Genomic DNA, 25267 nt, shown 5'->3' with positions numbered 1-25267 from the left:
TGGTCCTGGTTATACTAGTAGGGAGGGACATGGTGGTTTTGGACCAGGATACGGACGCCAAGCAGTCGGATATGGCGGCAGTGTAGGCTATGTTGGTTACAATAAAGGAGGAAACTTTAGAGGTAACTCTGGTGGTGATGGGAGCCACAGTGATTTTTGGAAGTTATAGTGGATGACAGCAATCAAGCTATGGACCCGTGAATGGGGGCAGTTTTGGTGGAAGAAGCTCAGACAGTCCCTATGGTGGTGGTTATGGAGCTGGTGGTGGAGGTGATGAATGTGGTAGCAGAAGGTTCTAAATCTCTCAGAAGAAAACGCTATAGTTCTTAGCAGGAGAGAGTGAGAGTTGTCAGGAAAGCTGCACTTTGAGACATCGCCCCAAATGCAGTAGAGGAGCTGCAGAACTCTGCCACTTAAAGGAACGATGATCCACAGAGAAATTACTGTGGCTTACATAGGAAACCCTTCCTACCCAGGAGTCTCACAGCCCCAATTGGCAAAACTTGCAGCTATTATTACTGCAGTTAGTGTCAGATGAGGTCTTTTATCTGTTACAGCTTTTTCTTTTTCTTTTTCATTTCATCACATCAGGTATATTGTCCAACATTGTGGTCATGGTGCCAGGAATAAAAAATTAAGAGATTTTTAACTGTGTAGTTCAGTTTTTCTACATTTCAGTACAGAAGCTTTCACAAAATGCAGTTTTTAAGGTGTTTACTTGTGAGTTAACAAGTAAAGAAGATAATTGTTAATTACTATTTTGCATGAATTTTGCTCAAGTGAACTGTAAAGAAACACTTGCTGACTTGCAGTTTAGGGGGAATTGATTCTCTGGATTTCCAAACCAGAAATAGACTCTGACACGTGGAGAACATACATATTTGTAAGTTTACAGTATGTTTTAGATAAGTAGAATTAGGTATTTAAATTAGCATATTTGTGAATTTTATAACATTGAGATTTACCTTCAAATGAAAAAAGATCTCCAAATTCCAGAAAAAAAAAAAAAAAGAAATTACCTATCTTCTATCTATCTGTCATCTAATTATCAGAAAGCATGACTGATATTTAGTAAGTATATACTTGCTGGCCTGTTTTGAGTAGTTGAGCCTCTGATTAGAATGCGTGCTGCTATACTAGTTATTAATTATTTTGAATGTCATCCATTGCTATAACCCAGAGTTTATAACTATATAAACTGCATAATTATTTGTCTTCTCTGAAACCACCAAAGGTCTTTCATATGTAGCTATAGATGAAATTTCTGCAAAGTCACAAAAATCTGAAAGGTGAGAACACTACAAATTAAGAATGTTGCTCTAATTTTCTTTGAATAGGCTTTCAAAAAACTGTTGAAAATTTGGAAACATTCTGAGTGACAACTTTAAATGACCATTTTTATATTTTTATAAGGTACTTTCTGTGAGCTTCTTTTTGGTTCTTCTTTTACAAATCTGAGGATGAAAAAAAAGCAAGTAAAATATAAATTTATATTTCTCTTCTTAGGGACACAAAGGTCTTGAAGGCCCTAAAGGTGAAGTTGGGGCAACGGGTTCCAAGGTAAGCATGCCCATTATCCCCAAGTCATGTCTCTGTCACACCTTAGGTTTGCTTCAAGTGCCTACCAATTTTTCAGAGCCATCTTAAGTTCTGGAGGAATGAGGAGTACCAAAAAAGAGATAGTTGAGTAGGTAAATATAATTTTTCAGAGACAAGTGGCAGTAGATTTGGCAGGGCCCATGACATGGCTTCCCTTTGCCACCAAGAACAGCCATCATGGCACTGGGTTTCTGCCAGCATGGGGTGGGTGTTACATGAAGATGGTACTGTGAATTCACCCGTTAAACACAGTCCCTCTTCTTTCTTCTTCAAAAATATCTGAGAGGTTTAGGTAGTCGTTAGCTTCATCATTTAGTACCCTTTTAATTCCAAGGCCTTCTGGCCATTGTCTTCACAAGATGTGTTTACATTTCGAGAGAGAGACCATAAAAGAAGTACAGAGGACTTTTTAGTGGGAACTTCATGCAAGATATACATACACATATCTCTGTGTGTGTTTGTGTGTGTGTATTTATATATGTGTATAGGCATTGGCTTTAATCTTTTTTATTTTTAAACTTCCTATAATAGATCTTAAGAGGTCAGTTTTAGCTTTGCAAAGTTTTACTTGAGCTAAAGTATTATCAGATATAAACATATAATTACTTTTTGATCCTAATTAATATGAATAGACATGATAGTCTTATCAATCTTGTTTACATTTTCAGTTTTATTTTATACTTATTTCTATAGAAACTAAATTGCCATTGCATTTTAAGATAAAATAATACATCAGAATTTTGAGGCCCTTCATTTCAAGTATGCCTTTCAGATGCCCAGTCTGAAAATACACTTTTAAAATCACACACACACACACACACACACACACACAGAAAAAGTGATGTATCAGTTGTAGGTTTCTCATACTGTAATATAACCTCATTTTTGCTTTAGGGTGAAGCTGGCCCTACTGGTCCAATGGGTGCCATGGGTCCAATGGTATGTATCAATTTAATTCTTTGGGTTTTGTTTATTTGTTTTTTTTTGGTTTTGTTTGTTTTTATTTTTTAGAAATTAAGAGAATGTTTATATGAAAAATAAAAAGACATGGAGAAAATATGTTACCTGATGAAGTAAACTTGATTACCAGCTGATAGAAAGGCATATCCAGAGAATTGCACCCTTTAAATAGACAGGCTTCTTGCATTTCATTGTTTTTCTTAACCATTGAATGCTCTTATTCTTTTTCTATAGTTAGTGTTTAAATCAGAATTATTGTAGATTTAGTCCATTATAGTTTCATAAGGTAAAATCTATTAGGTAAGAGGTGGTAGGTTATGTATCCCCACAGGTGGAGATTTTTTCAAACCCAAAGTTGCTTCTAGAAATACTACTGTTTGGTGGCCAATTATGATGAGTCTTGGTTGGATTGCATGATGTAGCCAGACTACCTTAGGAGTCAAATAAGATGCTTCAAGAGATGTTTTTTTCTCTCTCATCTGTAGGGCCCAAGGGGAATGCCAGGAGAAAGGGGGAGACTTGGGCCACAGGGGGCTCCTGTAAGTATGTGTGCTTCAGTGTTCTCAAAGGAACTGAATATGTCTTTTAAATGAGAAAATAGTACTGGTTGTCTACTTTTTAATTTTTCAGTTTTTATCTTTGCTTTTTATTTTGAAATAAATTTAGGTTTACAGAAAAATTGCAAAGGTAGTATAGAAAGTTCCTGTGCAACCTTCACCTAGCTTCTGTTAATATTAACAGCCTACATAACCACAGTACATTTGGTGCCTACTTATATTAATACAAAAGTTAAGAAAACTATAAAAACCTATAGCAGCATGGAATAGAGTCCATGAAAAAAATAAAAAATTTGGAATAGTAATAAAATTATAGTAGGTACTATTTACCAAGCAGCTGTTGTATGCCAAACATTCTTCCATGCTTTATTTCACATTCATCATAATCCTAAAAGGTAAGTACTGTGAGTGTACCCTTTTAAAAGAGCCGAGTTTTCTGATTATCTGTGTTTGGTTTATTTTATTAGTCTTTTAAAGCTTTTTTTATTTATTCATGAGAGAGTGTGAGTGTGAGAGTATGAGCCGAAGAGAGGGACAGAATGAGAGGGAGAAGCAGGCTTCCTGTTGCGCAGGGAGCCCAATGTGGAGCTCGACCCCAAGAGCCTGAGATCATAACCTGAGTTGAAGGAAGACATTTAACTGTCTGAACTACCCAAGCACCCCTGTCATTGATTTATTTTAAATGTATAGATTGAGAAATGCCCTTGCCGTCTGCCTGTGTGCCTTGACCTAGCCAGATAGGGGATGTATTCCATTGTTTCTGTTCATAGCTCCCTGAAGGTGTTAGACTATACTTGCTAATATTTCAACCTTGCAGTTCATTGTATTGCACCTGCTTTAATTTGGACAATTAAGGACTGCACCTGGCCTTTATTACGAGATCTTCTCATTCCCATTAATAATAGGAATCCCAGGCTTACAGTATCCCCTGCTGTTACCCTTAGCCTAAAGATGACAACCACCTTAGAGTTTCTGAGTAGTACCAAAGTCAGGGCCTTGGCTGGGGAGAAGTGAGACCCTCTCACTAGGCCCTTTCTTATCCCTTTGAAGATAAAGTGTCGTCTGGAAACACAGAAAATACTGTAGAACATAGCTGTTGCCTCACCCACCCTTACATGGAGTATCCACTCTAGCATTTTTACTTCTCTGTGCTTCATTCTACTACCTGCCAAGGCAGTCCCAGCATTTCTATCCCACTTAGTCTAGGCCATTGCTCTTCCTAAGTTTCAAAGAACCATCTCCCATGTCAACACCATTTTTCAGAGTCTTTATCAGAGTGCTAACTGTGCATCATGGGAGAGTGTTTGTGTATTCTTTAAGTTTCCCACTTTATGTTCTTTCCCTCCTGATCCAGTACCCTCAGGACCTACTCACATGCATTCTCTTTTGGATTCTCCCTCTACGTGATGTAAAGCACTCATGACTCCTTTGGTGTGTATCTTCCCTCTTTTATCAGAAGCAGCTTTTCCTCAACTTAGTTATTTTGAGAAAAATAGTTATTCATCTGGTGGCCAAAGGACAGGAGCAGGGGGTAGTGGTGGTAGCATATATTGCCTGGTAAAGTAGAGGCTTCTGCATTCCCTTTAAGCAAGGAAGAATAAGCTATTGATGGTGGGGATGGTGGGAATTTCTATAGGCCCATAGACTTCAGAATTGAGATTTCAAAGTTCTTAAGATATCCCAATGCCAAATTTCATTCCTTCTAACCAAGGGCCCTCAAAATAGGGACGGCATAACAGGCTTTCTGTGCTTTAGAATTCAGCCTTCACAAGGGCTCTTGAAGCTTTATCAAGCCCTGATCCCAACCATCAACTTTTTCTTCCCTCTGATTGTAGAAGATTACGATATTTTAAGATGCTTCCAAAGAGTCTTATAATGATGATTAAACACCATTAGCCTTTCAATGTTTTTCTCCAATGTATGCATTCAACAAGAGCCATGAAATTCCGTCAATTTTATAATTGCTACTACTAATCCTTCTCAAGTGCCTGAGCTACTGTACCCATAGCCCTTTCTCTGACACTTGCGCCCTATCTCAGTTTACTACTGGAGACAATGTTCATTGCTGCATCACCCCAGGATGTCAAGAGTGAGTCCTACTTCATCTATCACAAGCTATTCAGTGAGGAGTCCAGCTTTACATTTTCATTTTAGAGTCAGCTTTCTTGTACTTCTTCAGGCACCAATGGTATCAGGGTGTTAGGTCTGGTTTCCTAGGAAACAACATCAAAGACTTACATGCAGGACATTTATTGTGGAGTTCTCTCAGAAACTACATTTGTGAAGAAATGAATAAAAAGCAGGGTTTGTCACAGGGAGAATTTAAACTGTATTACAGTTATAACAAAGACCCCAGTCTCCATGAGTCCTCAGTTCCATGAGAACTATGGGGCTGGCATGGCTCATCAGACTTGTCATGAATGGGGGGCCAATCCATTGTACCACTGCAGTAACCTGGGAAGAGGCATAACCTTTGCTGTGTGAACTCCTTAGCTGAGGGCAGTTTATGGGAGGGTCTTAACTATGAGTCATCAGCTTGTAACACTTCCAGCAGTGGTACAATGGTTTCTTCAGTGCTGAAGGAAGATCTAGATGATAGCCATAGCATTCACTATTTAATTTCCTCTGTGTGTGCGTGTGTGCTTTATTTTGTTTTTACAAAAAGCACATTCCTCCTCTGAGTTAATCTATTAGGAAGGCAGATGTACAAAATTTCAGTATCTTTGAGATCATTTTATTGAAAGTCATATGTTCCAAGTAAAAAGGATCATTTTAATCAGTTTCATTTTTTCAATTTTGATTCTTCTTTGTTATTTTTGTAAGGACAAATGTGTTTATTACTACCTTATCAGTGTTATACAAAAATGTATTTTTATTGTTATCGATCCATTTGAGGGTTGTTGGTTAACTTTAATATTTATTCTTCAGTTTTTAACATGGAAATTTTAGAAAACAAATGAATTATGAGCAAATACTGTAGAAAATGGAATTTTATTTGTCTTTTTCCTCCTAATTAGGGACAACGAGGCACACATGGTATGCCTGGAAAACCTGGGCCAATGGTGAGTTGTATTACTTTGATATTCATTCACTCATTTATTGTTCCATTTGTACATCCGTTAACATTTACAGAGCATTCAGCATCCTGGACACTTGGAATAAAAAGGTGATAAAAAGGTGATAAACACATATTACTTATATTTGGAAACTGCCTTAACTATCAAGGGAGAGAGATATATCAGTTACTATTGCAGTGTAATGCTGTTGCTAACTGCTATGCTGTGCAGTGCAACTTGAAGTACAATTATGGGAACCTACCTGTCTGTACCTACATCTAGAGTAAGATAAAGATATCAAGGAGGACTTAAAGAGGAGCAACTTTCAAGTTAAGTCTTGAAAAATGAGCATATAAAATGAGCAGGAGGGGGCAGCCCGGGTGGCTCAGTGGTCTCTCATAAATAAATAAACTCTTAAAAAAATAAAATAAATAAAATGAGCAGGAATGTAGCATGGTCTACAGGATGGATAGATGAGAAAAGCACAATAAGCTCAGAGAAATACTAGGAGGGTAAATCAGATTTGAAATTATTTGCCTTTAGGATCTTTCCTGCTTTGTTACTCCTAAAAAGGAAATAATAGCAGGAAAACATAAGTATAGTTTAAAAGGGATTTTATTACTGCAAAACTGATGGAATTACAGTACACTCCTCAAAGAAGAATCAGGATAACCTAGAATGGAATGCTTCCTTTTAAAAAAAAAAAAGGTTTTATTTATTTATTCATGAGAGACACACAGAGAGACAGAGACACAGGCAGAGGGAGAAGCAGGCTCCATGCAGGGAGCCCGATGCGGGACTCCATCCCAGGACTCCGGGATCACACGCTGGGCCGAAGGCAGAAGCTCAACTGCTGAGCCACCCAGGAGCCCAAGAATGGAGTTCATCTTATACTCATTTCTTTCAATGATTTAAACTCTATGCACGTCTTCCCAAATATGGGATAGTGATAAATATCCACATGTCAGCTTGAAAAAAAAAATCACTGTAAAATATGCAGGTGATTCTTAAGCATCATTTTTATAAAGTACAGTCCCGGATTTTGGTATAAAACAACTTTCTAAAAACTATATTACTTGGTTAACACAAAGAAAGTACATCTCTCAAGAAGCAGTTGTTTCAAACAGTTTGTGATTGTGACTTGTTCTCTAATACACTACAACAACAAGTGTTTAATGCCACTGGACATGTCTTTTGGTACTATTTCATACCAATGTTGGAAGGTACTTATTATAAAATTATATTATCGTTGGGATTTGAAAGTACTAAGTGGATTATTCTTATGTGTCCAAATACAGAACGTTGTTTAAGAATGAAAGATGACTCAGTAGGACATTGATTAAAAAACATGTCTGATCACTTTTCTGGTTTCTCTTAATAGGGTCCTCTTGGGATACCTGGATCATCTGGTTTTCCAGGAAATCCTGGGATGAAGGTAAAATGTTAATATGTTTAGCTCTTGATTACAAGAAGTACTTGGTTATGAATCCCAAAGTGAGGAACTTCATTTCATTAATTGTATGGAGGTTGCTCTTAACCATGGAAAAAGCCTAGAGCGTTCTCAGCGCTATTCCGGTAGGGGCAAAAAAATAGCTTAGAATATTTAAAAATGAGATTAGCAAACAATATGTAATTGAAAGAGAATTACTGATAATTATACAATTGTAATATCAAAGAATCTGTTGCCTTAGAACTCTAAGGCTAGACAATTGTAACAGCTGCAAGGAATAAGAACTTAATCTGAATTGGAGCTCTATTCCTGGATACAGCACTAAATAGCAGAATGTTCTAAACAATAGGAGGTTAAAATAAATCAGAGGTTGTCAAAAGGCTGTTCTCTCACACAGTGCTGGCTTTTCACTCCTATTCCTGCTCCCTACCATTGACACAACCCATTTAAAGGAATAAGCAGGGAGGCTATTTGGCTTTCCACAGGGGAAGGGATTAAAGTATTCTGTTGGGTTGATTTACATTTGTAGGGAGCCACAATTTGTTCTTTCAGTATTTGGGATGATAAATTCAAGGATTAGAATAGGAGATTATTAAGATTATACTAGCTAAATTAGTGAGTACATTCCGAACACTACTTACAAGTTTTAAACAACACGGTGTGTTTGATTGCCTCTCATACGCAGTTTCCCCTTGGCAATAGTTTTTTCATCTCAAAGAGGAGATGTACTCACAAGAGGCCATGGCAATCCCCTCACTTCTCTAAATCTTGTCTCCTCACGGAATTTTGTTGAAGGTTAAGTAATGCCCTCCATATAGATCCACGCTTCCTGTTAGTAGTGCTACTCAAATGGGTTTTGAACTCTATTTTGAAACAAACAACAACAAAAAAGTCCATAGCTGACATTTTAAATACTCTGAAATGTCACCGTCATCAAGTCAAATGATTCTTCAGGCTGTCTCTAATGCTGTCTCTCAACTCTGGGCCGCAGAGATGTGGCTGCTTTACAGTGGCACCCTGCATCATTTCACTAACCAACCCCTTATTCACTGAGAACTCACTGTGCACTGGAGCTCGTAGGACCCTCTTGAGGTTCCCTCTGTTTCTGATCTGCTCCCTGAGGTCCTAATCCAGCTGTTCCTGACTCTGGCCTTAGAGGGCCCATCCCCCCATGGTCCCTCATCAAAATATTCAAAAACCCTTCCCCCTTCATGTGAGACCCTCTGCTCTTACACTGAGCTCTGGCCAGAGAACTAGAGATAGAATGAATACTCACAGCGCCCACAACTAAGACTGGGCAGAAAGCAGTTTCTGCTAGATTGTGGCATCTAGCTAAGACCTCATTAGAATCACAATTTATATAACAGTTCATGCTGCATATTTCCTTCTCCTCCTCGGGTTTTCTAATACTGGCTGTTGGCTACTGAAAACTGCTTAAAAATCAAACACTCTGCAAAACTGTTTTTCACAGAAATTGTTTGTCCTATTCCCACCTCCCCAAATATAAAATTCCCAGATCTTTGTTTTTGGCCAGGATTCTGCTACACCTGTTAAATTCTTCCATGGTCTCTGTTTTTCTGGATGAAGAATAAACTTCCATCTCCAGTTCCTTGTATTTCAAGGATTCAATAGGGATTTAACATGTTTTATTGGCACTAATGAACACCCATAGGCTTACAATTTTAGTTTTAAAATTCCAGCTCCAGGTCCCACTAGGATTAGAGCTAGAGGGATCTAATATGTTTATAAAATACAGAAAGTCACTTAGGTTTAAATTTCGGATAAATAAAGAATAAATTTTTAGTATAGATATGGCCCAAATATTGCCTGGGACAAACTTATACTTAAATTATTTGTTATTTATCTGAATTAAAAGTTAACTAGACATTTATATTTTTATTTACTATCTGGACCACTATCTTGGGTTGAAATAACGGTAGTTATCAGGCTACCTTGACGACTTAGCTTTGCTATTAATGTTACAGACATCATCATACTCGAAGAGGTTTAGGAAAGTGAGTCCACTTGTTAAGTCATAGTTAGGCACACATCCTTTGTAAACCAGTTTGTGCTTATGACTCCTTTAAATACTTGAGTATTAAATGTAAAGCTCCAAAGAAGCAATAAACTTTGAACCACACATTTATGTTCTTCTTAAATTAACATTTCTTTTGTATCCTGTTAGGGAGAAGCAGGTCCCACTGGAGCAAGAGGCCCCGAAGGTCCCCAGGGTCAAAGAGGTGAAACTGGGCCACCAGGCCCAGTTGGCTCTCAAGGTCTTCCTGTAAGTTCCTAGTACATTTAAGAACTATATTCTTAACAGAAAGCTTGACATGTTTTGTAACTTCAGAACAAAGGCAATCTATTTTAATATATCTTCTTTGAATTCTGAATGAGTGTTTGCAACTGACATAAAAAAAAAACATAATTCTCTTGTCAACTCTGCAAAATTCTATCTACTTTATGGAAAAGGGAATTAGTTACAGAAGTAAGTTTTAGGATATAATGGTGGTTGATGTTTTACAACAATTTTCTGCTTCCTTTTGGAATATGAGTGGACATCCAAAGACCACCCTAGATATGGCTTAATAGCTTACAAACTTTTCATGTATCTTTTAGGGTACAGTAGGAACTGATGGTACACCTGGTGCCAAAGGCCCAACGGTGAGTAACTAAGTGCATTTGTGCCACATGAAACACAAGTGGGCGTGATCCTTAGGACCATAGACCTGTACGTAGTCTCTGCTCATCATGTCGTTCTTTCATTCTGATAGGGCTCTCCGGGTACCTCCGGTCCTCCTGGTTTGGCAGGGCCACCTGGATCTCCAGGGCCTCAGGGTAGCACGGGACCTCCAGGAATTCGAGGCCAACCGGTAATGTCCCTTAAAATAACTATCATCGTTAGTATAATCCAACGAAGAGCACCAAGAAAAACAGTATTCAGTGAGATGGAATGAAACATAGATAATGTGACTTATTTGAATGAGCCAATTAAAGACAGAAATCTTTGTAAAGTGGAAGCCAAATGTTAATGTACAGTGTAGGCTTTTAAATTCAAAGGGGAACATTATTGCGTTGTGTTGGATTTTAGTGAGTTTTTAAATTTAAAATAATAAGGTCATGACTTTGGTCTGCCTCATAGAATTTTATCAGTATTTGAATAATAAACTGATGGAAATATTTTACAAGCCAGTGTGAAGAAATCTGGAGGCTATAATGACACTTTGGTTAAAATGGGTTTAACGGCTATTTCTCAAGAGCTATTGTGAAAAGTGATTCCACCATATTGTTCAAATCAAATGAATTTCCATATTTTGTGAAATTATTTATTAGAAAAAAATGTTACGACAAGCCCATAAGAAATAAACACATTGAGAAGCTGTGCTTATATATTTTTAGCTTGATATATAAAAATTAAAACTTTCTTTCTTAACACTACCTAAAACAAATATTTTGAATTCTGTTCCAAGTAACTTAGTTATGCTAATAAATCCTTTTAAATGGTGGTGACAGATTTATTAAGACATAAGTGTTGCTGATACTTCACATTTGATTTTATCATGTTCTCAATTTAGTAATCTGCTCCCCACAAGTTTAACTAGTATTTAAAAATACACGTATAAAAAAAACACAGAACGCTCCAAAGATGAAATGCCTGTTTGAAGTTGTCCAACTGTCAATAAAGAGAACATAAATATAAAATTATCTTGATTCTGGGTAAACAAGTCTGTTTCCTAAAATAAACCTGAAATAGATTTATCTGTAGAAGTTGTCATTGTTAGTTCTATTTTAATTAGCAAATTGGAATAACTGAATAATTCTAAATTTCCTAGTATGCATGATAAAACAAGATTTTATTTTTTTTATTTTTATTTTTTTTTTATTTTTTTAAAGATTTTATTTATTTATTCATGATAGTCACACAGAGAGAGAGAGGCAGAGACACAGGCAGAGGGAGAAGCAGGCTCCATGCACCGGGAGCCCGACGTGGGATTCGATCCCGGGTCTCCAGGATCACGCCCTGGGCCAAAGGCAGGCGCCAAACCGCTGCGCCACCCAGGGATCCCATAAAACAAGATTTTAAAAATAAGTCTCTGAAGACTGTAAAATAGACAAACTGCTACCTAATCAATACTAGATTTTATAAAATTTCACATACATTCTACAAGATTTGCAAAATTTAAAAAATGATAACACAAACTTACCGGCAAAAGTTTTCAAGGCCCACTTAGTATAATTAGTTAAAGCAGGTTGGACTGGCTAAATGTCCTGGTTCTTATAACTGTTCATACTTTTATTTTAGGGCGATCCAGGAGTTCCGGGTTTCAAAGGAGAAGCTGGCCCAAAAGGGGAACCAGTAAGTCTTCATTTTTTTTTGTTTAAAGGATAAGAAGAGCATGAATATTGTCCCAGAGTGCACAGGTCAACATGCTCAAGTGTTAACATAATAATACTGAGAAATATACCTTTAGATGGAAACAGTTTAATACAGTTTCACATTTATAACTGACTTCATTTTAAATGAAGCTTTTGACTATGACTCCCCTGTGCTATGGTCTTTCTGGTAACTGTCCTTCTGTTTTCAATAGGGGCCACATGGTATTCAGGGTCCAATAGGCCCACCTGGTGAAGAAGGCAAGAGAGGTCCCCGAGGTGATCCAGGAACAGTCGGTCCTCCAGGCTCCATGGGAGAAAGGGTAAAATTTGAATAATAAATTCTAGAATTGTAGGGGAATTTTATGGGTAGATTTTGGGATAGTAAGGAATGATAGAGCAGTTAAAAGACATGCCTGCAAGTGCATTTCACAGCAGGATACAGGATGTTCAGGATGATTGTGAATTAAAGGAGCCAACTGTTTAATTGGTGCTCATTCATTCATTCAGCGAATACTGATTGAACAACTACACTGGGCCAGTTTGATATATTGGTACTTAGGCTACATCAGTGGAAAAGAAGGCTGTGGTCCCAGCCTTCTGTACTAGTGGGGGCTAGTAATAATAGTTTACTCCAGTGGGGAGGTACACAATAAACAAGTGAATGGGCAAACAAAAATATAATTATGCATTTCAGTGAATACTGTATATACACGTAGGAAATAACAGGGTGATGTGGTAAAGAGAGAATAACAGTATATGATGGTAGTGTGACATTAGGTGGTTAGGAAATAGGATTCTTTGGGAAGATGGCATCCTAGCTGACACCTGAAGATGAGGGTGAGCAAGAGAACTTGGAGAAAGAACGTTGTCAGCAGAGGAAACAGGAAATGCTAGGCCAGGAGGCCACGAGGGTCGGTGACTTTAGAGATCAGAAGAGGTCGCCATAATGAAACAACAATATCACCGTACATTTGTAGAAACTTTCAGAGGAAGCATGGAGCTTCACGTGGGAGACAAAACAAATACATGTCATTGACATTTTGATGGTGGTGGATGGTGCCATTCCTTTGCTGCTCATATCAGATTTTCTCTATATTTAATTTTACAATGAATTGTTAGTATAGTTCTTAATCTGAATAATTTTTGGCTCAGTACTTACATGTTTTCCAAAATTTAATATTTCTTTCCATATAGTTAGGGTTGTTTTTTTTTTTTCCCCCTGCTTACCTATCTATTGCCATGTTGGCTTGATCACACCTCTTAAAACCATATAATACTAAAAGTAAAAATTACCCACTCATGATACATTTCAAGAGCATCGACAACAATTAAGAATCACATTTTGGTCATTTGTAGGGTGCTCCTGGCAATCGTGGTTTTCCAGGCTCTGATGGCTTACCGGGACCGAAGGTGAGGTCATCCTATCAAATGTTGACGCTCACGTGGGTGGTGCTCCAAAAGATGCCACTGTCCGGAATGGTGCTCTAGCTTTGGTCCACGTGGTCCAGATCTGAAGAGTGACATGGAGGTTGAGCCTAATGTCAAATCCCTCTTGTGCCATTTCTATTCTATAGAGGGATGGGGGACGTATAATGGTTGGAAGTAGGGAGAAGTTTGTTTTCGGACTTTTTAGGGACACTGCTGAGAAGAAAAGGTCATACACCTTTCCTTTGACTGGTATATATACTTTTTCCTTTATCCAGAATTTAGACTTTAAAATTTTGGTATTTTTTCCCCCAAATCTAGATTAGATAATTTTCATTGGCTAATGATGAAAAACCACTATTCTATAAGAAATACAAATTAGAAGAGACTATGTTGTGACATTTTTTGTGACTTTGTAACTACTTGACAAAGCGTCTGTATGGTATACCAGTGCTTTGATTTGTACAACATACATTTCATATTTATTGCTTTTATTTTCCTGCACCATTTCTTTTTTTTTTTTTTTCATTTCTTTTTTTCCTGACATATTCTGCTTTGCATTGGAACAGGGGGCTCAAGGAGAGAGGGGTCCTGTAGGTTCTTCAGGACCTAAAGGAAGTCAGGGGGATCCAGGACGGCCAGGCGAACCTGGGCTTCCAGGTGCTCGGGTAAGAACACAGCAGTTTGCTACATCAAGCCAGAACTTCTCCTGAGAATTCAGTGAAAGGACGTTTTGACTTAGCGAGTCTTGACAAGTTGGAGCATTTCTTTGGTTTTACAACTTTTTTTTTTAGATTTTATTTATTTATTCATGAGAGACACACAGAGAGAGAGGCAGAGACACAGGCAGAGGGAGAAGCAGGCTCCATGCAGGGAGCCCGATGTGGGACTCGATCCTGGGACCCTGGGGTCACGCCCTGGGCCCAAGGCAGGCACCAAACTGCTGAGCCACCCAGGGATCCCCCTGGTTTTACAATTTTGACCTGATTGACTTTTTAAAATACTGGTTTGCTATTTTATCATGTATAGAAAATATAGTAATTTCTACGCTCCCTTTCTCAAAGGAGTACATATTAATGGTTTTGCCACTTGACATGAAAGAAAATCATCTTTGTCAATATTTATTTTTTCCTCTACTTGCTAACAACTAATTTCCTTGGCTTTTAGCCAAAGAGAATTCGTGATAAATTTCATTTTGACCAAATGTCATTTGAAAATTCATTTGGACTATGGAATCACTCTTATATTCGGTTGTCAACAATGCTCCTTGAAGAGAAAGGAATTCATACAATAAATTGTTGGATGGAAACATACATTTGGCTACGTGATCTTGAACCCAGCGTTCACTATATGAGTAGAAGTGTATTATAGCTTCCTCCTTCTATGTGGCAAACTGGCATTTTCTTAGGAAATGGGCAGGCCAGCTGAAGGGGCAATCAGCATTGCTTAGAGGAAGAATGACCGCCCCCCCCCCCCCCCCCCCGACTGTAGCTCACATCTGGACTGGGAGGACCACGAATACTAAAAACCTGTGGGCAGCATAGCTGTGGGTGCTGTGAGTTTGGAGTAACATGCACCTGCCTGTTGGCCAGGACCAGTATGCTGTGCTCACGATGCTGTTATAATTCTGCTCACGTGGGAGTTCTAAGGCAGAGTGGCCCGTGTGCCCACCATGTAGACTTACTTGCTCACATGTGACCTGTCCCTTGTGGGGGGAGAGGATGCCCTCGGAGGCTGTGCTGTGGGTCCCCACCCCGGCCCGTGGAAAGCCCACATAGTGCGGCCTGTTGGCACGCTGTGTTTTCTGCCCTGGTCCTTCCAAAGCCAGGAGGGGTGAGGACCCTGAGGGGCCTGTAGGCCTGTCTGGAGGAGCCTAAGGCCACTGGGAGTGGGCATTGCAAAGTGGAACGGGGTCCTTTTAACGCGGTGCTGTTTTTATTCTCTAGAATCTTTACTTCAGTTTCAAGTCAGCAACAAAATGACGGTTGCTTTTAATTTTCAGGGTCTGACAGGAAATCCTGGTGTTCAAGGTCCTGAAGGAAAACTTGGGCCTTTGGTAAGTAATGTAAACAACTCTCTTTGGGGCACCCAGTTGGTTATGCATCCAACGCTTGATCTCAGCTCTGGTCTTGATCTCAGGGTCCTGAGTGGAGCCCCATATGAAGCCTACTTAAATAAATAAGTAAATAAAGTCCACAACCATTAATAGTTCTCAATAGACCTACAACTTAAATGATAAGATGTTTATTTGAGGTTAATGCTTTTAATTGGCTGGATGCTGATCTTATTTACATGTTTAAAATGCTGAAGTAAATTTATAGGATCTTCATATTTTAAAATTCACCCAACATTGATCAAATTTAATTGATACAATATCTGAGATTAAAATTGTTTCTCTGATATCAGTGGAAAAAGTTGAAATTATGTATTCTTCCAGGACTGGTCAAATTTGTCTATTAGAAACATTCTCATTTCTTGATGTCCTTGCAGTTGTATAGGTTTAAGAGAGGTAGGTACAACTTTTGACAGCTCATGTATTCTGGGCCTTTTCTTTACACCAAAAATGTGAAATAGAAGTATCAAATTTTCGTTACCACAATCTAGAGTAAATTAAAGAAGAAAGAAAATTTTCCCTATGAATATGAGAGAGTAAGGGTTGTGAGGATGAGGTTTATATGTAGAGAATAAGAGTTAATTCTCTGTTCTAAATACTCCAAACTACTTCAGAAATTTTTTTAGGCACTCAGCTGTTCTGATTCACTAAGAAAAAGGTGAAGGATAATTTAAAGCTTACATAACTTTTATAAGTAAGCGAAGAAAGGCAGGTGTCAATTTGGTGATACGATATTTAGAGAGAATTTACATAAAACGTACACTGCTTCTGTCTCTTTTGTAGGGTGCTCCAGGGGAGGATGGCCGGCCAGGCCCTCCAGGCTCCATAGGAATCAGAGGGCAGCCGGGAAGCATGGGTCTTCCAGGCCCCAAAGGTAGCAGTGTGAGTACAGTGTGTAATATGTTTGCTCTCTCATCATAATCCTCACTTGGAGCAGGCATGATTGGAGCAAATTGAATTTTAAAATAGTTTCTATTTTTTCTGTAGGGTGACCCTGGAAAACCTGGAGAGGCGGGAAATGCTGGTGTTCCTGGGCAGAGGGTAACTATACATTTCTTCTAAAGGGGGGAAATAGATATAAATATAGATATATGTACACACACGTGCATATGGATCATCCAGCTGTCTCATGGCCTCACCTCACATATTATCTCTGTGTGATATTAGGGAGCTCCTGGAAAAGATGGTGAAGTCGGTCCTTCTGGTCCTGTGGGCCCCCCGGTATGTGGTCTTTCAACCAGAGTATATTCACATTGCATTTTTCACTGACGTTTGCTTAAGACTACTTATAAATAAGTTTCAGGGGATGTAAATAAGAAGATGCAGGATTGAAGAATTTCAGTTACAGTCTTTTCTTTTGATTCATGTGCTGGCATCTCCTTTTTAAATGGAGTGATTGGACTTTTCATTTTAAGCTTCTTTAAAATGTTGATGGCAAAAGCTGCCTCATCATCTTTGCATGACACAGTTGAAGAATATATCAGCTGAGGAAACTCGTGTGACAAATATTTTGTACTCTTTATTGATAATATATGAATACTGAGTTATAGCTGCATTCTTCTAATGATGACTTACAGAAATTTATTTAAGCTGACTTATTTTTTTGGAGGACTGAAAAAAAGAAAGTTTTTTATCCTTTAAGGTACATTTGCATCCTAGAATTCCAAAATTAAATATCAGAAATATTTTGGCATATTTATTTGTTTGCAATGGGGCAATTTAAATCTTTCTAAAATGTTAGATTTGCTTCCTTCAGTTGTTCTAGTGTTGAAAGCTTGATTAATATTTTTTATGACACAGAGAAATAAATTGGAATAGAGATGCACGTTTCCCTCACTACCCGAAAGTAGAGCATTCCTCTGAAGACGTTTATAAGCTTAAATGGCATAAAGCAAAGAAGCAATTATCATTAACTTATATGGAAAAATTTCTTAAAATTCCTAAACTCCAAAAATAACCTCTTCTGGCTTTTCTGATACCTTAGGACATATCTTGCTCTTACAGATGCACAAAATAAATCCAGATAAAACACAGATGCTCACAGTTCAGCACTCAGAGGGCTTGATGCTCAGCTGCTGAGTGTGGCTCCCGAGGAAGGAGCCTGTGGGGGCTGCTCTCACTGCTAGGGGTGCACGCTGCCTCTATGGGGGCTCACTGCGAAGCAAATGCCAAACGCTGTTTTTGCATTTTGCTTTGTTTTGTAAAATCAAAAATTATCTGCAGATTTCTTTCAGTTAGCAAAAAGTTAATATAGAGCTTTCATAAAAGTGAAATGATGTAACACAAACTTTGGAAAAGCAGGGGATTACCTGTTTTAAATGATTAGATACGTGAAAGTAAGGAATTTTTCCAGGTTCAACTTATCCAATTTCCCTATAATTTTATGGTTAGCTGTGGACATTTTCTTTTTAAGATTTCATTTATTTATTCATGAGAGTCACACAGAGAGGCAGAGACACAGGCAGATGGAGAAACAGGCTCCATGCAGGGAGCCTGATGTGGGACTCGATCCTGGGACCCCGGGGTCACGTCCTGAGCTGAAGGAGGCGCTAAACCACTGAGCCAACCCAGGGATCCTGTAGACATTTTTTGGATCAAAAAATAAACATGTCATCAGTATCTTTGCCAGCTTTAGAAGATATTTTCTCAACATCGATTCAAACAATACCATTAAATTACTTCATTATAATGCGGTTTGTTATCTGACTAAAGTGAAAACTATGTGATTAGGAAAAAGGCAACTATCAGTTCTTCTAGTAGGTCACATAAACAAGAAGCAAGTGTAAAGATCAGGCTCTACTCATGATTTTCTTTCCTTCATGACTTAGGGTCTCGCTGGGGAGAGAGGAGAGCAGGGACCTCCAGGGCCCACTGGCTTTCAGGTATGCACAAATTCACTTTTCTGTTTTTTCCACTGTTAATTAAGCTGCTTTTTTAAAATATGAAAAGATATGGTCAGATGATGTGAAATTCCACAATTTTGAAAAAAGTCCCTCTTTTAGTAAATGGATAAAATGGATAAAACCCAACATTTTTGTTCAAAGAGAAGATATCGACTTCCCTTGAAAAACTGATCAAAATCCAAAATTATTAACAAATTAAAAATTATAGAGTGTTCTTGATAAGTCTTACTGGACTATATTAAAATTTATCTAGTTTTAAGGAAGGAAAAATGTCTTAAAATTATTGTTAAACAAATTTCATGATTTACCTAAATATATTGTATGGGAAATTATTTTATAATGGATAATCATACTTTGGTGAAAAAAGTTTTCAGGAGTGACTTTCAGCACTATACTAGCAACCTAAAATACTGCTTTCAGCCCCACAGAACTTGACAAATGTTAAGGATCTCCTGTTGGATTCTTATCTTTTTTTTTTTTAACTAAGTGGTGTGCGAGTGAAGGTCTGACTCTATCCAGGGGCCGGCTGCTGCGTTAGGGTAGAAGATAGTCTCCTTACTCTGCTTTGCTTGTGTTTAAACAATCTTTTGCCTGACAGTAGAGTCACGGAGGCTCTGTGGGTTATAAAAGGTGAACTGCTGACACTCGTGGCCTGTTAAACTTTGAAAACTCACAGTTTTATTTTCTTTCTTTCCTGTAGGGGCTTCCTGGTCCTCCAGGGCCCCCTGGGGAAGGGGGAAAGCCAGGTGACCAGGTAAGTCTTAAAACAGTAATAAGAGCAGTAATAAAAGGTGGCGGGGTGTGCGGTATCACTTAGGATATGTGAGGCTCTGTTCTGGTTTGCTTTATACATGTTGTCTCTTGGAATCCCCAGAACAGCCCTACCTATCTAGGTACTAGCGTCATGCCTATTCTTTAGATGAGGAAAATGAGCCCACGGATGTTTTGTGACTTTCCCAGTCACTCAGAAGCTGGTATAATTTGAATTCTGGTAATCTGCTTCCCAAGACTGGGTTCTTACCCACTGAACATGTATCTTATCAACTACAGAGTTTGGCGGGAGGCTTTATATGGTTATAACAGATACTATTTTATTTCTATTATTTTACCAGGACATCAGTTAATTTAGTTTATTTTTCTATGGGTGATCTGTTCATTCATTTAACCATTCAACAAATATTTGCTAAGCACTTTGTGCGTAGTGGTGTTAAGCCCTGGCTCTAACCTGGCTCTAAACAACTGAACAAAATGGACATGAACTTAGCCCTTCTATTACACCATAGTAGGAGATGTGGGGTTTCTGGGGAGACACTGTGTGTGGGGAAACATAGAAGATTCACCTAATTCAGATTTGGGGATTTACAGCAAGTTTCCCAGACTAAGTAATATCTTTTACGAGTTAAGAGGGTAGGAGGGAAGGTAATAAAATACTCCAGGAAATTGTAACAGCAGGTGCAAAGGTCTTGCTGATCAGAATAAGACTCTGAGAAAACTAGTAAGTCAGGAATGCAGAGTAAACGCAGAGGTGGAGATGAGGCTGGATGATCAATCAGGAGCCAGATTACATAAAGTCTGAATGTGAATGTAATTGGTTCTGATTCTTCTAACGGGAGATGATGAAGGGCTCTCAAGCAGGGAGTAGTGCTTTTAGGGATTGGACTTTTAGGAAGACCACACCACAAGGAGGACAGTACATTTCAGGGGATAAGACTGGAGGCCTGCTTGATACAGCTTTTGTTTTGTTTCTTTTTTTTTTTAGTAAAAAGCAGAGTTTGAGGAACTGAAGAACTGAGGAACTGAGTTTATTTGAGGAACAAAGGAACTTTTTTTCCCCTCTTTATACTTTGTGTTTATCATTTTATTAATTTTAAATAAAGTATAAAATAGGGGGGAGGAGCAAGATGGCGGAAGAGTAAAGTATAAAATAAAATGATAAACACAAATATAGGTTAATGGCAATTCAGTACATTTAGTTCGATAAGATTTTAAAAATTACATATTCACAAGTACACAGATCCTTTACCAACATTGAACATTTTAGTCTATGTAGTCACAGTCTTCTGGAATTCCAAAATTTTTATCAATTTTATTTTCTTCGAACCCAAATATTCTTTTGGCCCAAGATCTTACTGCAAATATATTATCAGTCCATCTGTTAGCAGCTTCTTTGGCCACTTTATTTGCTTGATGTAACTCTTCCGCAACTTGTGGGTCACACTCTATATTTTTTACTTCTGCCTTTAGCTGTTCCCTTTGGTCTCGAAGTGAAGAAAGCTCTTTTGCTAGCATGGTTGGCTCTTCCGTTTCGTGACATAACATAAGAGGCAGGTCACTAAGTCAACAGAAGCAGTGGTGTTCTAGTGGGACTGCTAGCAGCTTGTATTGAGCTACGTGAGGAGGAAAAGCTGGCCTCGTTTTGGAGGATGTGAAGTCACTGTCCAAGGACAGCATGTGCTTCTTCACGCTTCCCTTCCTCCGGCATCATCCTGGGTTGGGGTTGGAGGATGGACACTGATCCCTCTAGTTAAGACATATCCGTGTGAGCTCTTGTATCACACAAAGGAGAATTTCTCATGGAGGATTACAGTGGAATCAGACCTATTGAGTATATTGAGGTTAACATTTTGCAAACGTAGACAGTAGTGGTTATAATCTGTTATCCAAACTATCAGAAATATGTTACTTTGTCAAAAAATATACTCTGTTCAAAATATTATAGGGTGTTATCATATAAATCAAGACACTATGAATAACGCACTATCTGCCACAAAATTGTAAGCTCTACTGTATTTCATAATTGCCAGATGTACCATTACTTATGTATCCTACAATACACCACATAATGCCGACTAAGCTACCGCAGTGTATTCTTATGAGATAAAATATTATGGAAAGAACGCTCAGATTTGTTTATACTTAGGTTTTCTTTTAAGCCACATATGACCCACTAGCATACGTAAAAAGGAAAATGAAAAATAAATAATTTGATTAAATTATTCTTAAAATCTCACATTCAGGACCAACCCCACTTCTACCTTAGTTTTCATCCCAGTCTTTGATGACACAACAGCTTTCTTTGTCATTGGTTATTATTTTTAACTGAAGAGAGAGGTTTTGAACTTTTTGACAAACTTTCCTTTAGTAAGAGCAAACTGAAACTTTTCTAAGAGTCACGACTGCACTAGTTTGAACCCATAATTCCCAGCAGAGTACATGGTCCACAGTATATAGTCAAGAGATATTTACTAAGTTGAATTGAACTGGTTCTGTTTAAAAGATCAGCTCCTGGGGTGCCTGGAGGGCTCAGTTAGTTAAGTGTCTGCCTTTGGCTCAGGTCATGGTCCCCTGCGTCCTGGGTAGAGACCTGCTCAGGCCCCTGCTCCGTGAGGAGTCTGCTCGCCAACCCCCCACTCATGCTGTCTCTCGCTTGCTGTGCTTTCTCTCTCAAATAAATAAGATCTTAAAAAGAAAAGATCAGTTCTTTATTGCCTTTTATTTCAGTTTCCTCTGTTAAAATTTTTTTCATTAGGAAATAAAATTACTATATGTGTTGTTGTCTCTAAAAAAAACCAGTGCACTACATTTGTGAGATAATATTTTGCTTGTTTTCATTGCCCAAAATCAAACATTCAGGTGTAATAAACATTTTTTTTCTGGAAAAATATTTCCATCCAATGTATGGGATATCCCCTCATTTATAAAAGTATGCATATTTTTCTTAATGTTATGGGTTTATTCAAACTTCTAGTAGTACATTAAAAGAAATTTGGTATGTGATATGGGAAGATTTCTAATAAATGCCTAAAATTTAGCTCAAAGCATTACTTAGAATTTTTAAAATTATATCTTATAGGGAGTTCCTGGAGATCCTGGAGCAGTTGGCCCATTAGGACCTAGAGTGAGTATTTTCTCCTTTGTCATTCACTTTGTTTCCATTGCCTTCCATTGAAATAAAACATCTTTTATCATAAACTGGGCTTTAAGAATTAAAATTTTTTCACTTGATGAAAATCAATCTTATGTTTTGTGCTGTGCAACTAGCATATCCTTCCTTGAAGTTCAAATCACTAAACTAGAAAATCAAGCCTCAATAGTTGCTCCTTTCTCAGGTTTTCTCCAGTGGAAGCAGTTTTCCAGATTTTCAGAAACATTTTTAACCCATTTTTAAATCAGTCTCTAAGATTGTTTGCCATCCTGATGTTGCTCTAGGGAGAACGCGGAAACCCGGGGGAGAGAGGAGAACCAGGAATAACCGGACTCCCTGGGGAGAAGGGAATGGCTGGAGGCCACGGCCCTGACGGCCCAAAAGTAAGTGTGGCAGCCAGCTCTGCACTAGATAGTTTTACAGCCTGATAAACGCAGGACACAACTAGGATGTATTTCTCTTGTTGTTACAAGATAATTCAATTATATCATTTTCTTCTTCAACAAATTTTCAGTAAGCATCTACGAGGCTTTTTCCTGGCACTAAAGAGTCAGCTGAAAAGAAGTCTCTTTTCTGTGATGGAATTTATGGTTTAGTGTACATGGTGATACGTTCTCCTATAGAAACCCATTCCTGGGATCCCTGGGTGGCGCAGCGGTTTGGCGCCTGCCTTTGGCCCAGGGCGCGATCCTGGAGACCCGGGATCAAATCCCACGTCAGGCTCCCGGTGCATGGAGCCTGCTTCTCCCTCTGCCTGTGTCTCTGCCTCTCTCTCTCTCTCTCTCTCTGTGTGACTATCATAAATAAATGAAAAAAAAAAAAAATGAAAAAAAAAAAAAAAAAAAAGAAACCCATTCCTAATATTTATTTATATGACTTTTACTAGTGACTTCCGTTAATAAGCAGAAGCAATAAACAGAAAATTGTATAATTCTGTTAATAAGCAGAGGCAATACATAGAAAACCGTGTAATTTATTAAGAGATAGTCCTAATTATATGCTCCCCTTTTTTTGGTCTCCGGTTCCACAGTTCTGCTTACTAACCATAAAGTATGTCATTTTTGAAATCTGAAAGTAAAATACATCATAAGGCAAAAATCAGTACCATTTCCTTTGGGTGCCACTTAAAATTGATAGAAAATAAAGTGGCCAACTTTAATATAAACAATTAAAGTAGAATTTTTCATGATCATGTGTCATTAGATCCCTTATCATCTTCAAGGCCCAGAGTGATTACATAGGATCTGTTTTAATTTAATCACTGATTTAACCTATAAGCAAGCTTAATGTCATGGGTTCATTAGTGAGAGTGAAGTACTCTATAAAAATAATGTCTTCTTTCTTCATTAGGATCCCCATGATGTTGTCCAAGGTAAAGAAAGGCAACTGTTATTTTATTTCAATTGATGCTCAATTTCCCCAAAGAAAAAAGTTGAAAACATAAACCAACAATCAGAAAGGCGAAGTTTTTTTTTTATTTCAAAAAATGACCTCAGAGATAATTTTCATAAATGAAAAATAAATGCACTAAGTTGAACCATATGAAATTGCTGATATTCAACTATTTTTGACCTACCAGCAGAGAAATTTCATGTGGCTCAATCTTAATACTGTACTGGTGAGGTCACTTATTGTTGGTTCATTTTAGGGCAGTCCAGGACCATCTGGGACCCCTGGAGACACAGGCCCACCAGGTCTTCAAGGTATGCCAGGAGAAAGAGGAATTGCAGGAACTCCTGGCCCCAAGGGTGACAGAGTAAGTCTGTGTTTTGTTTTGTCTTGTCTCGTTTTGTTTTAGTTCATTCATTTAGACTTTGTAAATTCCTACTGAAAGTTATTTCCTGTCTAGGCTTTTACTTCTATTATCCTAAGTCACCAGTCAATTTTCCCTCCCTCCCTCCCTCCCTCGCTCCCTCTCTTCCTTCCTTCCTTTCCTCCCTCCCTCCCTTCCTCCCTCCTTCCTTTCTTCTTTCCTTTCTTCCTTCCTCTCTCTTTCTTTCAATATCTATGCTTATTAAGAAAAATACAGAGTGCCAGTCACTTTTCTAGGCTCAAGGGGATATAGCTATGCACAAGAGAGATAAGCTCCTGCCCTCATGAAGCTTCCATAAAATTGAGAGAAAAAAAAACAATTGAGTGAACAAATGGTATTTTGTGTGTTTTCCCAGGGTGGCATAGGAGAGAAGGGTGCTGAAGGAACAGCTGGAAATGATGGAGCAAGAGTAAGTGAGATCATTCCTTTTCCCAGCTAAATTAGGAATCAACATTATCATTATTACATGAATTTGCATGAACTTTCCAAAATAAAGTTCATTGTGTTTCCATATGGCCAGGGCTTGGAAAATGATGAATTTTGAGATTTGATGTTGATCAATCATGGATACTCATTTTGCTTACGTTGAATTAAAGCAGGCCAAAAAGTAGTCATTGTTGAGGGAATGAAATAAAACACAATTTACTGTGCATATGAGAACAGTGCTTTAAGCGGGGGGGGGGGCTTTACCTTTCTCCATTTTCTTTTTATTTCTTATGCAATGTTTATTTTTGTTCAAGTGTTAATATAATGAGCTGTTCTAGACCTCATCCCAGGGCAGGCAAGTAGAGTTCTGCAGAGTAGCCAAGTTGAGGTAACTATTTCTCAATATGCTGGATTTATGGGTGAGAAAATGACTGCACAATGAATCATTATTAATGCTTTCATCAATAAGGAGGATGAAGAAGTGAAATGCAAAGGACAGTTCACCCCGGGGCATTGACCTTTAACAAGCTTTCCATCCTCAGAAGTAGAATTCATTTGCATTTGTAAGGACAGATTGAATATAATATTTTAGACATGAAGAAATTATTCTGTCATGTAAGAGGGGATAGATATAGTTGCTCAGACATTCAGCATTTCCTGGAA

At 38.2% G+C, this 25267-nt stretch overlaps 1 protein-coding gene across 1 annotated transcript in view; it reads left to right on the top strand.

Annotated features, from left to right (window-relative positions):
* The window catches only part of COL5A2 (collagen type V alpha 2 chain), an 83773-nt gene that overhangs the window by 35263 nt on the left and 23243 nt on the right, over positions 1–25267 (top strand). The window contains exons 14-35 of the mRNA XM_049106354.1: positions 1507–1560; positions 2494–2538; positions 3045–3098; positions 6134–6178; positions 7554–7607; positions 9808–9906; positions 10242–10286; positions 10397–10495; positions 11926–11979; positions 12212–12319; positions 13356–13409; positions 13994–14092; positions 15427–15480; positions 16321–16419; positions 16525–16578; positions 16705–16758; positions 18366–18419; positions 19141–19194; positions 22294–22338; positions 22650–22748; positions 24014–24121; positions 24534–24587. Of these exons, the coding sequence (XP_048962311.1) occupies positions 1507–1560; positions 2494–2538; positions 3045–3098; positions 6134–6178; positions 7554–7607; positions 9808–9906; positions 10242–10286; positions 10397–10495; positions 11926–11979; positions 12212–12319; positions 13356–13409; positions 13994–14092; positions 15427–15480; positions 16321–16419; positions 16525–16578; positions 16705–16758; positions 18366–18419; positions 19141–19194; positions 22294–22338; positions 22650–22748; positions 24014–24121; positions 24534–24587 (1485 nt within the window). The remainder of the gene's footprint in view (positions 1–1506; positions 1561–2493; positions 2539–3044; positions 3099–6133; positions 6179–7553; positions 7608–9807; positions 9907–10241; positions 10287–10396; positions 10496–11925; positions 11980–12211; positions 12320–13355; positions 13410–13993; positions 14093–15426; positions 15481–16320; positions 16420–16524; positions 16579–16704; positions 16759–18365; positions 18420–19140; positions 19195–22293; positions 22339–22649; positions 22749–24013; positions 24122–24533; positions 24588–25267) is intronic.

This window comes from Canis lupus, chromosome 36 (assembly GCF_003254725.2).
Source record: "Canis lupus dingo isolate Sandy chromosome 36, ASM325472v2, whole genome shotgun sequence".
Taxonomy (NCBI): domain Eukaryota; kingdom Metazoa; phylum Chordata; class Mammalia; order Carnivora; family Canidae; genus Canis; species Canis lupus.
This window is presented reverse-complemented; position numbering and strand designations above follow the sequence as displayed.